The following is a 12920-nucleotide window of genomic DNA, read 5'->3' as shown; positions in this document are numbered from 1 at the left end:
ATAGACTAAATTAATAAAAATACTATTGAACTTTACACTTTATCTCAAAAATACCTCTAAAGTTTTAATAATACTTTTATATTCTAATTTCTATTTAACATTCTAATAGATTTCTACTTTGGATGTACTTTTGAAACATTTATGAAATGTCAAACCGTTGAGGATTGTCACGAATAATTGGTTCATAAATTTTTTGGGTTCTTAAATACTTTTGGTAAATTCTATCAAATTTATTGGATTCATCTAGTTCATCTCCCGTATCAGTACATGAATCAGATTAGATTAGTGTTACTACCTCTATATAAAAGTTTGTCTAATGTCATTTTGTGTTTAACTAAAGACAATTGGAGTATTTTTGTAAGTGCAACTTTATAGTGTGAGATACTTATAAACACTTTGCTAAACTACGTAAATCCGTGCATCATTGTGTGAGTGCAGTCAATTCTACTTCCGCTTTCGCTATAACACAAACGTAATATTTGCAATTATATATATATATATATATATATATATATATATATATATATATATATATATATATATATATATATATATATATATATATATATATATATATATATATAATCTAGATGTATTATCATTTAAAATTCTATTAATTTTATGTGTTATAATTCATTAAACTTATCCAACCATCATTTTTTTTAAACAAAAGTTTATCAAATGCTAAACTCAAATTAGAAGTACTTATTTTCGCTAATCACAACTTTAATGTGTTGGATGAAAGTATCCCACTTCGATTAATTTACAGAATGGTCATGAGTTCATAATAAAAAAAAATATACTCCCCATTGAAATGAAGCCTTCTGGGAAAGCCCAAAGCAAAATCACGAGAGCTTATACTCAAAGTGGAAAATATTCCAGGTCTTTTGGGGAAGCCCAAAGCAAAGCCACGAGAGATTATACTCAAAGTGGACAATATCATACCATTGTCGAGAGTCGTGATTCCTAACATCATGAACTAAAAAATGACTCAAACACCTCTAATATCATACCATTGTCGAGAGTCGTGATTCCTAACATCATGAACTAAAAAAGGACTCAAACACCTCTAAGAAATGAACTTTGTCGTACCAATAAATGAACAAAAATAGTCGGAAACAGGAAGCTAACATTTGTAAGTCTGATGTTTGTAATAACATAAATTTGTGAAGAGAGATATGCAAAAAGGTGACAGACACCCTGGCCATCTATTAATTTACCATGCCATCCCCCACAAGCCTTTCTTTACTTACACTCCTCCTTCTGCATACACTCAAATTGTCCCTTCCAAACCAAAGTGTCATCAAATCATCATCATCATCACCATCATCATAATACATATAACCCTATTGTTTCACACCACACTAAATATACACTTTAACAAATTACAACAAATTTTACTACATCTTACTATGTTAATTAAACAATTTTCACTTTCACCCCACCCCATCTTATTATTATTCCCCCGAGTTTCTTTCCTTTTCTTTTACTCTTTCGATCTCAGTACAACGAATCTAGGTAACTGTAATTTCTTCGTCTATGGTACTCGAGTAGGCTCCCGTATGTTCGATCCCATACTCCAATGAAAAGTGACTCTGTGTCTGGACTAAACGACACACCTGAGATCTCTCCAAAGAAGTCTATTTCTTGCTCTTTCTCGTACCCGCTTTTCACGTCGAACACGTGCACGAAGTCTGCTGGTTCTGCCATTGCCATGTACTGACCATCCGAGGAATAGCGGATGGATCGAATGGCTCCGAGGTTGCCTTTCAGAGCAGCTACTGACTTTGATAAGTTTCTTACATCCCAAATTCTGCAAGTTTTGTCCTGGTTTCCAGTGGCAAAGGTAATGCCATCTGAATGCCATGCCGATGCAAATGAAAAATCCAAGTGTCCACATAGAGGTGCAACGGTCTGCAAAAATAATGTACTTTATTAAGTCAGCAGATGATTTACCAAAACGACGATCCTGCTGACGCTATTACGAGTACCTTTCCAGTTTGAGAGTCCACCAATAAACCTTCAGGATTGTCACCAACAATCACAAGAAGTTTACCATCTGGGTTCAAGGCAGCATGCTGAAATATTGATACAACACAGTAATAAATGAGCCATTAGATCTGAATATGAGCCACAAGTATAAGATTATGTTACAAACATTTGCACACATACAAACAAGCTAAAATGAACATTTCAACAACACCAAGGTCGACCCTGTATCCTACATATAATCCGAGTATAGGCACACACTTGATGGTACCTAGAACGTAACTGGCGACCAATATGGGCCATGCAGGCGACCAAAATTGCAACACATTATCTTTCTACTCACTAAACTTATCGTAACTTTGCAACACATTATCTTTCTACTCACTAAACTTATCGTAACTTTCAGTACCATCGAAAAATGAACGATCCATGATTCCACCGCATTGCCATTAGTTCTTTAAGTAATTGGGAATAAAATATCATATAAACATGAGAAACTTAAGATAAGTATTAATCAACTGGAAAGGGGAAAACACAAGGGTGTTCCGTTTAGTTGTTTATAGAACAGAAAAGTAGAATTCAGAGGACTTACATTAACTGGCCAAGGAAAACAGAAGTGCTTGGAAAGCTGAAATTTCTCCATATCAAAATCTCTGACTCCAGAATCATTATTAGAAGCAGTGAAATGAACTGCACCACTGAAAATTTTGGAATACGTTCAAATAATGTTCATAGAAGGAAAGCTGTACAAATACCTGCTTAACCAAGAGAGCATGGATATATACCTAGCGCTGCTATATATCTCAACAGCATTAGTTATAGCATTATCATCGTAAGTTGTTCTGGAACAAAAACTAACACCTGGGCGGTCAAGATTCTGCAATAAAGCAAGGTAAAAACAAACATTAGCCACAATTATAATTATAATCACATAACTCAATGAAAAACCATCTTTATTTCTTTCTTTCTTCTTTTTTGGATTAAAAGCCAACTTTTATTGGGAATATGAGTTCAAGGACAACTAAAAAATAAAATACACCCAAAAGGAAGCATCCCAATAGGAAGGGACTTGAATCAAGAAAAATAAGACCTAACAAACAATTACAAAAAGAATTTGTCACTGATGCCAAGAGAGAAACATAGAACCTAAGAAGAGACCAAACAAAATAGTATCATTTCCTCCTCTGAATATTTTATTGTTCCTCTCCTCCAAGAGTCCCACAACAAAGCACACACCTGGGCTTGCCATAAATATCTCCTTTTCCTAAAGCAACAGATGGAGAATGAACTCCTCATTCATTTCACTAAAGACATTGTGACGATCTAGTTGAAAACCAAAACCCTAAAGAAAAGTAACTCCATACAGATAGCACACAGTTGCAGTTCCAAAGTAAATGATTCAAGCCTTCCTCTGCCCACCAAAATAAAATGTAACAAAATAGACCAACCAACGAAGGCATCTTTCTTAAAAGTCTATCAAGAGTATTAGCTCATTTTTTGGTATATTATGTAATACAAAATACGTGTTCTTTCCTTTATACATTCCATACATAACTCAATCATGCTACGTGTATGCATAACAACATTCAACACGTTCATAGCATGTAAAAATATCATAACATCCATAGCATTTCATAACATTGCCAGAAAAACACAATCAATGCATAACTTGGTCATATCATATCATAACATCCATAACATCCATAGCATTTCATAACATTGCCAGAAAAACACAATCAAGGCATAACTTGGTCATATCACATAAAATATGGTGCATGCAAAAGCCACATGACACACATCAACATACAACATAAAATAGGCTAACTCCAACAATAAAGTCACTTACCTCGATGGCCTTGGCCAAAGTTACTCATAGTAAACTAACTACTTCCTATAAGAACCACATAATATACTTAGAAACTTTCCATACCGTAACCAAACTAACCCTCAGTAAACTAACTACTTCCTATAAGAACCACATAATATACTTAGAAACTTTCCATACCGTAACCAAACTAACCCTCGTGTTAATTATCAAGGTAAGCCCCTAACATAATCTGTTTTTGACTATTAAGAGTCATACTGACCTCAGAACGCAAAAACAAGGGCAGAAAACGCTTCGTAAGGGCCGAAAACCTAGAAATCGATATATTATGAGTATACCGAGCCACCACCAAGCCAAGGAATCCGATGGAGTCAAGCCGACCGTTCGTACACGTGCGAGCCGAGCCGCAATTGTACATTCATGCGAAGCCGAATCCAGAGCCGCGATGTTGGGCCGAACGTGCACGCAGCCCACATTCTTGCCTGGGATGTGGGCTAGAGTGGGGATTAACAACAGGCTGTTGGGTCGCGGGTATACGAGGAGACCCGACCCGAATCCAACAACTTGTTTTTCTTACCCGAAAAACAACGAAACCCTAATGACTTCCACCTCGCCGATTCCGACGGCGCCGCAGCCTTCTCCGCTTCGTATTATCACGCAGCGTCCTCGATGCCGATTTTCGACGAGCACACAGCGATCCCTACACTGACAACCTTACTTCCACTCGGTTCTTCCTCCAGAAACTTGTGCGACGACTCCACCCAACTAACGATCCGAAACGCCGAATACCCAAGTTGGTCCACAAATCTTCACTAAAACAACCACTCAACTTCCCTTCGCAAAAACTCTCGATTTTCTGTTATCTCAAACACACTCAGCAAGTTCGGGAGAAAATCGTTTCAAGGGATGCTGAGAGGTTGTGCATAGAGATATAAAAAGTCTAAGAACGTTTCCCATTAAGGAAATAATTGTCTCGCCGGAAATCACGCATAGTTTCCGGCAAGAACAAATGCTACAATATATTATCATGTCATATTTGGAAGTAAAAATCTGGATCATTACATCTAGCTTCCAAATCCAATGACCTTTGGACGTGTCAATTAATCAATATTAAAATGACGCATGAGTGGAATCCACTCTTCAATCTCATCATCAGTGAGATTGCTTCTCAAGTTAAGATTTCAGCCACAATGATATTCATTCCATAAGCCCTGGATAGATTTGTCCTTGTTTAAGGACATAGAGTATATGTGAGGGTAATGTTCAGCTAGCGTTCCCTCTCACAGACGATGGTCATGCCAAAATGATGTACTAGCCCCACTCCCCAATTTTTTTGTAATCCTCTTGTGAACGAGGTTCAAATCCAACAAAATAGATCTCCAAGGCCCATTAATATATAATCTGGAAAACGGTTTGAATACAGTTTTTACTTAACCCTATCACCAAGAGATCTTTAATTTTCCTGATCTGTAGAACAGGAAAAGCTTTTTCTCCAACAGTTCGGTCAGTTGATCAGTCAGGAGGGGAGAGGGGAGAGGGGAGAGTTGGGCCGGGGGTTAGAGAGAGAGAGAGGGAGAGATCAATAATTCTTCCATGCAGAAGCTCACTAATAAGGTGTGGGCTAATAGACTTAGGCAAGTCCCCCAAATGTTGTTTTAACTCTCAAGGTGCTTTTATTATGAGCAAGAAAATTCTCGATGTCCTTATTGATGATGAAGTAATTGAAGATTTCTGGGCTTATAAGCTCAAAGATTGAAGGGCCTATTATTAGGTAATAGTATGGAAAGCTTATGATCATGCAGATTGAAACTTGTTGGATAAGGTATTGTGGAGGAAAGGAATTGGGTTTGGCGAAGATTTTGAGTCTAGAATTGCCTTTAGTCGATCAATTATTTCTATATAGTCAATGGTAAACCCAAGGGTAGGTCCAAGCGTTTAGGGATTTAAGATAGGGCAATCCAGGTTCAACGGGTAGGAATCATTGAGAAATTTCATGTGGGGAGGGAAAGAAATCCATCTAATACAATGCTTTAACCAATTGATGTTTGGTTAGGTGAGCTAAATTTAATAATATTTTAGTTGTGTTTGAGCTCATACTCAAACTCAAAATTAACAGAGCAAGGATTTGACGGTTGGCATCAATTGCAACTTGTCTATTGGTTAGATGAGTGTGAGTTGGGTATGAAGCTGCCACTTAGGCATACTCATGGGTGTTAACCCCTCCTATTTGTCATTTGGGATCCCAAGGGCATAAAATTTTAAAAAAAAATCCTATAGTGGAGAAAAAAAGCATTATACTTTAAGGTGGTAGGTTACCTCTTATTCAGTTCGTGTAATGAGAGATCCCTATATATTTCTTGTTCGAGTTTAAGATCCCCTCATCTATTAGATTGAATTTTGATTCAAGGGAATCGAAAGGAAGCCAAGTTTCAAGACCAGTTGAATAAGATCAGTTGAGTATAGTTAAGTTGAGAGTTTATATTGAGACCCTTTGAGCTAAATGGTTATGGCCTTTTCTTTAGTCAAGGGATGGATTGTTAGACAAGGGAGTCCCTCCTCTATCTACTCTTCCTTCACCTTTATTTCCAATCTTTATTGATACTTTCTCCTACAAATCATTGTCCTCCGCCTTCCAAGGATTTTGTTTCTCAATATTTTAGTTTGGCCACTTGCTTTCAAAAGGGAAGTCTCTGAGGTCACTTCTTCAAACTCTTTATTATTGGCCCTTTTTTTTCACCTTGGATCAAAGATAACCATCAGAAGAAGAAGAGGAGGACTAACTACATAAAAGCAAGATCCAGTCAATCAGAGGCAGATTTCTAATGTCTCAAGACTTCATTCTTTTCAGCAAGCAAGAAGGACAAAATGCAATTTTCTTTCAGTTTCTTTTTTCTTTTCCCCTCTTGTGCGGTTCTCCCCCTCCGAAGTCTTCTTTGCTCTCTTCATTGTGGAAGATTAGAGCTCCAAAGAACGTTAGCTTCTGTCTAACAAAATTCCAACGATCGTTTATTCCTGTCTAACAATTGGAGGACTAACACTATTAATTTCATGCAGAGGACTTCCATTTCCTCCTACATGCTAATAGGCCCGCAATGCTGTGCTTTGTGTAAATGTGCTTTACAGAATTTGGACCACGTGGTCTAGAGGGGGACACTTATAGTGACTTCCAGTGTTCTCTTGGCACATAATAGTTCTGGTCACACAGCAGTAGTAGTGGAACATCTGACTCGAGAAAGATGAGGATTGTAAGGAGATGCTTTGAGAGGAGGTTCAAAATACAGTTAGGTTCAAGTTCTATGCCTCTCTCAATATGTTCGTGACCAAAGACTTTAACAATCAAATTGTGTTCATCATCCTTAACATCTCGAACCCCTTTGCTCAAAGTCTTCTTTTTTTCTTTAGCTTTTGCTTTTGTTTGTTTCAGCTCCCTGTTTCTTTGGTTGCTTGCTTTGATAAATGAAAATGTTGCCTCTCAGGAAGCGGAACAGAACATTCAATATAAAATCAAAAAAGAAAATCAGATATCTATGCTGACTATAAAATTGGAGGGGAAACATAAAGGCCTATTTGATAGGCAATCAGGAATATGTTTTATGTTCTCAAATGCACCAAGTCAAATAGATTCAGTGAATACTCGTTTGGAAGATTTGTTTTTTTAAAACTAATTTTGGATTATGTGATCCAAATAGTAGAAATCCTAAAAATGACATTTTTAAAGTTTTTGTTGTATCCAAATTTTGAATTTGAATAATATAATATATTTTAAATTAATACAGATTTTGTTGCATTCAGATTTTGAATTTGATAAACATAAATACATTTCATTTTTGCTAAATTAGAATATGTATAAAATAATATTTTAAATTATATAATACTGTAAAATAATAACCATACAAAATTTATAAAATAGAATATGATCATAAATTAATTAATAATAGTTGATATTGAACATAAAATTTAATTGGTAACTACAAATATTTTTATAGTTTATAAATATATTATCAAAAGCATATTAAACAACTATTTAAACTGGGATCCCGTTTCCAAATCGGCTCCCAATCACTTGTTCAAAAACATTAAAAGCATGAAAAGCTATTCATGGAACCTCTTATTTTCAAATTCCTGTTTTCAAATCACTAACCAATGCACTGTAAACCACCCCTTCATTCTTTCTAATACACGAGGTGCTAAAACTTCTTGTGTAAGCTTTGGGATGACTTAGCTACAATCCAATGAGAATTTCTTTCTAAAATCATTCTCTGGGTTATTTGGATACAGAGGAGCAACAAGATTCTTCAGGATGGGCATTAAGTTTTTTGGCAACATTTTTCTAACAACGCTCATTAACAGCCCCGAGTTAAAGTGCTTTACTTGGGCTTTGTACACCTAATTTTTCTCATCAAACCTTCACGAGGCTAGGAAGATGCCTTACGTCCCGCCCCTCTTTTTGTACCTTCTGATATTGATAGCAATAAAATATGCTTTTCTTGTCAAGAATAAAAGAAGATGAATAACTTACCTTGCAAATAAGCTCTCCCTGAAATCCCCCAGCAACAAGTAGATTATCTTTCACTGCAAGTGTACTGACTTGTGTCTGTGTAAATCCCTCTAATAAGCTCCCAGGGTGCTTCTGTATTACATCAGACTCAAAAGGTTAAACTTTAAAGCAACACAAGTGAGTATTAATAATATGGAAAGCTAATCATGCAGTCAATACACTAACCTCTGTAGGTGCCACATGGCCCGAAACATTGAGTACTTCAGACTTGGTGCACGATAATGATGACCAATGAATTACAGAAAAATGTGATAGAAGGTATGCATCATGCTTTGATGTTGCCCATACTAAGTTCCTCAACTATTATCCAACAACAAAAAGTTTGATTCAGCCACATGCATCAAATTCAAATAAACATTACAACATATGGCATACAAATGAAGGATATTACGCCATGGCATGCACCAAGAATTATTCCATCTAAAATGATTTCTGCAATTGTGATCAATTCTGCTTTTCGGGACAAAGGGAGAGTTGTGGCATGCTTGTTGTTTCGGTATAATGTGGGAGTGTGATTCAGAGAGAAATAGTAGAACTTTTAGAGGGGTGGAGCGATCACAGGAGGTGTGGGAGGTAGTGAGATTTAACACATTTTTATGGTCCGTTAATCGGATTTTTTTCATTATTAACTTGGTTGTATTCTTTTGAATTGGAGTCATTTCCTCTAATTCAGGATTCCTTTTGTATGCTTTTTTTTTCGGGTATGTACTTGTATATTCTATCATTTCTCTCAATCAAAGCTAGATTTCTTGTACAAAAAATATATATTTCATGCTATGACATCCAAGAGAACACTGCAATCACAAATGTCATACATAAATCTTGGTGACAACAGTGAAATCCACCTCTACAGGAGGCTATAAATTAGTCACAATAAGAACACTAAAGAATAATAATAAGAAACAAATATGTTCCCAAGCAAAACAGAAGAAAACTCCCAACCTAAACAAGTTATGAAAAGGTCTTCCAATTGGCACAAAGAAAGGATAAGTTTAAAATATTGAAAGGCGCACAAAATTTACACCAACAGAGACTAATAAGAATCAAGTAGATTTCACAGAAGACTTGATTAAGTATACCTGAAAATGAAGAATGGTCGATTTCACAGATCTTGAATTTCGATAAAAGTCATAGTATGAATGTGCTTTCCCCGTAACCTTGCAATCCTATTCACATCATATTGTAGAAGTCACAAATAAGATATTGGAATTACCAGTGTAAAATATAGCTCACAACTTGGGGGGAGGAGGGCATAGATTGCAGAGATCATTTACCTTCTCTGACCCTTCTCCTGAATTTGGGATATTTTCATAGTTCTTGTACTGTTCAAGCCTAGTTTTCCTGTACTTCTCTCTAGTAATGCTAAGCCTCTCCCAAGGAATCCCTTGAATGTCTATTCCTCTTCTCGCTTGAGCTGCAGTGGTATCAACTATTCTACTACTCTGTATATTATGTCATTTAGAATTCAAATATTCAATAAGGCCAACATTAAGAATTGGTACAAACTAGACAACAGAGTAACTTTGACATATAATGCATTAATGCAAAATTGACGATCACGTAGAGATCACTATGAGTAAATCTAAATCCAATAATTTATCAGTGCATCACAAACCGAGTGGAATTCATCAGCATCAGAATCTGAGCCTTCCACTTCTCTATCATGATACTCATCATCCATATCATCATCTATGTCTTCCATTTCGTACTCATCAGCCATGTAATCAGTATCATCCCCATGATAACTGGACATATTGGGTACAAAAGTTTACACCCGCACCTACAAAAGTTCAAGTAATTACTTCAACATCAACTAAAAAGGAGAAGGGCGGGGTCTTCTGAACTCCACATACAACAAAAGAGAATCAAGAACATTAAGTTCAATCATCTTCACTTATTAGAATCAAAGATCTCTAAAACTGTCCCTAAAAAGAAAAGGCAATCACTATGCATAAAGGTATCATTCGTATTTGCCCCTCCAAATGTAAGTTTACATTAAATGTACAATGAGATCATCCAACATGCAACTGCCTCCAAGTTCCATGATAGAAATTACTCAATTCTCGTGCAGCAGAATGGAATAGTTCAAGACATCAAATCTGTATCAAAAAGGTCAAGATTTCTTAGTTGTAAAAGCCAAACACTTGAATACTCCCCACATTCAAGATGACAGGGTGTTTATATCTGTAAACTTTTTGTCAATTTCCAACTCCTTCCTCAGTAACAACCATTACAGGGGTTGAAAGGCATGTGGGTGAGTGTTTGAATTTATCCTTCAACCCCATCTATTACATTTCATTTCTTACTTCTGAACCCAATTCGATGAACTTAACTTTCTCTACTAATTTAATGGGAAGAATGAAAACTCTCTTTGAAATTTCCAAAAAGGAGGAATTTTTATTATCTATTGTCTTTGGTTTTAGAACTATTGCAAAATATATCTTCTATTTTCGTTTTTTTTTTTTTTTTCATTCCCAATTAGAAGTAATGAATATGTACATCAACTTGATCACAACTCGACCAATTAACGTTGATCCCCAATTAAAAAGTCAAAAGTTCAAATTTTCACCAATGTTTTAAAATGTTAAAGAACCATGAGGTTTTTCCTCTTGAAGAAGCAAGGCATAAGCCTCAAATTTAACTTAACACATTTAACAAATCGTAAAAATTGGTATGACCAAGTATTACTAAACATAATAGTCATATAAAAGAATAAAAAAAGCCCACCCCATTTAGTTATCACTTAAACAAAATATTCTAAGAGGATATCACTAACCTCACTACTGTTATTATTTATAGGATTGACTTATACTATAAAGTTGTCTTCAATACTTTTAAAGTCACAACAGCAAAAGTAGTAATAGTTCAAGTTTTGAAGAATGATGCAAAATAATACTATTCTTCTAATCATTACAAAGGCATAAGCCTCTTCTATGAGAGGCCAAACTCTCAAAGCTAAAAGTTAGAGTCTTTCCTCAAAGGCGAGCCTCAAATCATGAACCTAAACAGCCTTTTAAGACATCTTCACCCCATGTAGTTGAACTCAAGGGGGGGGGGGGGGGGGGGGGGGGCGAAGTTATGAGTGTACCTAATAAATTTAGCACAACATGAAACAAGTAAAATACTTCTTTTTTGTTCCAAAAACTAACCTGCCAAATGTGTGCTTAACATCAAATTTTATTTTTGTCTTGGAAAAAGGTTTCTAAACATGAATTCAAGACAACAAAAAAAAATATACTATCAAGAACTGGTCTCTACTTGCTAGGAAGAAAAAAAGATGATGGAGTTAGTTGATCACTAACGTGTGACGGCCTAAGACATATTGATTGACAAGTTAGAATACAAGGGCATAAAAAATAATAAATAAATAAATAAACTGAATAGTAGAGTAGAGAACATTCAACATAGGTTGGAATGAGTTCCTTGTTAGAGGATGCTACCCCTTAATATAGGGCGTTTTTAGTTGAAAGTCTTGTCACACATGTTGTATGTCTACCCCAAGTTCAAGAATACTGCTAGTGATGCAAGGTACCAAACCGTACTCCACATTAGTGGATGGGGAAAACAAGATCAACATCGAGTCATAATCCCTACAATGATGAGCCATACTCTCTAATGAGGGTGTATTCAATATATGGTTAAGGTGGAAGCTTGTCCGGGAGTTGGCTAAGTAAATTCTACGCTAAGCTGATAAATACAATTTTCCCTCCAAAAATTGAGAATTTAAGACCGAATTAGGCGAATTTCCTTTATTGAGCATTGCAGGTTAGATTGGCCATGCATACCCCAAACTAGTAAATTCATTTACAAAGTCAAAATTCAGCCCGTCCATATACAATTAAGCGAGTTTTAACGGAGGTTTGGGGAATACGGTGTGGATTGGCTAAATTCATGAGGCGTCATTGAGTTTTTTACCTTCAAATTGAGAAAACGTATGGAACCTAAAGCAAGATAGCAATACATGCTATCTTAGTCCTTCGACCATTGTGGAGAAATGGAAGAAGATACTTCAGATTCAGCATATAAGAATTGAAGTATGCCTAAAAATGTGAAAAAGGGCACCCACAAACACCGTAGAAAACCCTAGCTCGATAAACTCGATTGGAACCGAATTCAACGAAGAAACAGAGAAGCTTGATGTGCTTGAATGCAGAAAATGTAAGAAGGAATAGTAAGAGATTTACCTCAGAAGTCCCGGTTCTAATTGATTGACGATCTGCCTGCGAAATTGGGAGTCAGAAGGAAGGAAAAAACGTCGTGGGTGAGATTGTTTGTTCTTAGACTATCTTACGAATCGGGTCCCACACTCTAAATCCAAATGCCCGATGTCGGCTCGGTCGGTGAACCGGCGGTCAATATTACGACAACTTTCAATAGTAATTTTTTTTTTTTTTTTTTCAAGTGAAAATTAAAAAATGGGTTATAGTTTCATGGCTCGTCTTTACCTGATATATAAAAGTAACATACGGCTTGAGTATTTTAAGAAATATTGTTGGGGTTCGAGAGATGCAAACATATGCAACATAGTGAGAAATATCATTTAAAAAC

General features: G+C 36.0%; 1 protein-coding gene across 1 annotated transcript; it reads right to left on the bottom strand.

The window, feature by feature from the left end:
• Positions 1-1179: 1179 nt before the first annotated feature.
• LOC111810795 (putative WD repeat-containing protein C2A9.03) lies at positions 1180-12714 on the bottom strand. The gene is made up of 10 exons (XM_023697587.2): positions 12557-12714; positions 9988-10152; positions 9647-9814; positions 9452-9538; positions 8538-8672; positions 8334-8444; positions 2775-2866; positions 2582-2687; positions 1992-2078; positions 1180-1914 (listed from the first exon to the last, which is right to left on the bottom strand). The coding sequence occupies exons 2-10, from the start codon at positions 10123-10125 to the stop codon at positions 1501-1503; spliced, it is 1338 nt and encodes a 445-aa protein (XP_023553355.2). The 5' UTR covers positions 10126-10152; positions 12557-12714; the 3' UTR covers positions 1180-1500.
• Positions 12715-12920: the final 206 nt, after the last annotated feature.

The sequence above is a fragment of the Cucurbita pepo genome, chromosome 14 (assembly GCF_057944985.1).
Source record: "Cucurbita pepo subsp. pepo isolate OVF chromosome 14, ASM5794498v1, whole genome shotgun sequence".
NCBI classification, from domain to species: Eukaryota; Viridiplantae; Streptophyta; class Magnoliopsida; order Cucurbitales; family Cucurbitaceae; genus Cucurbita; species Cucurbita pepo.
Note: the sequence above shows the minus strand (reverse complement) of the source record. Positions and strands in the feature narration are given on the sequence as shown.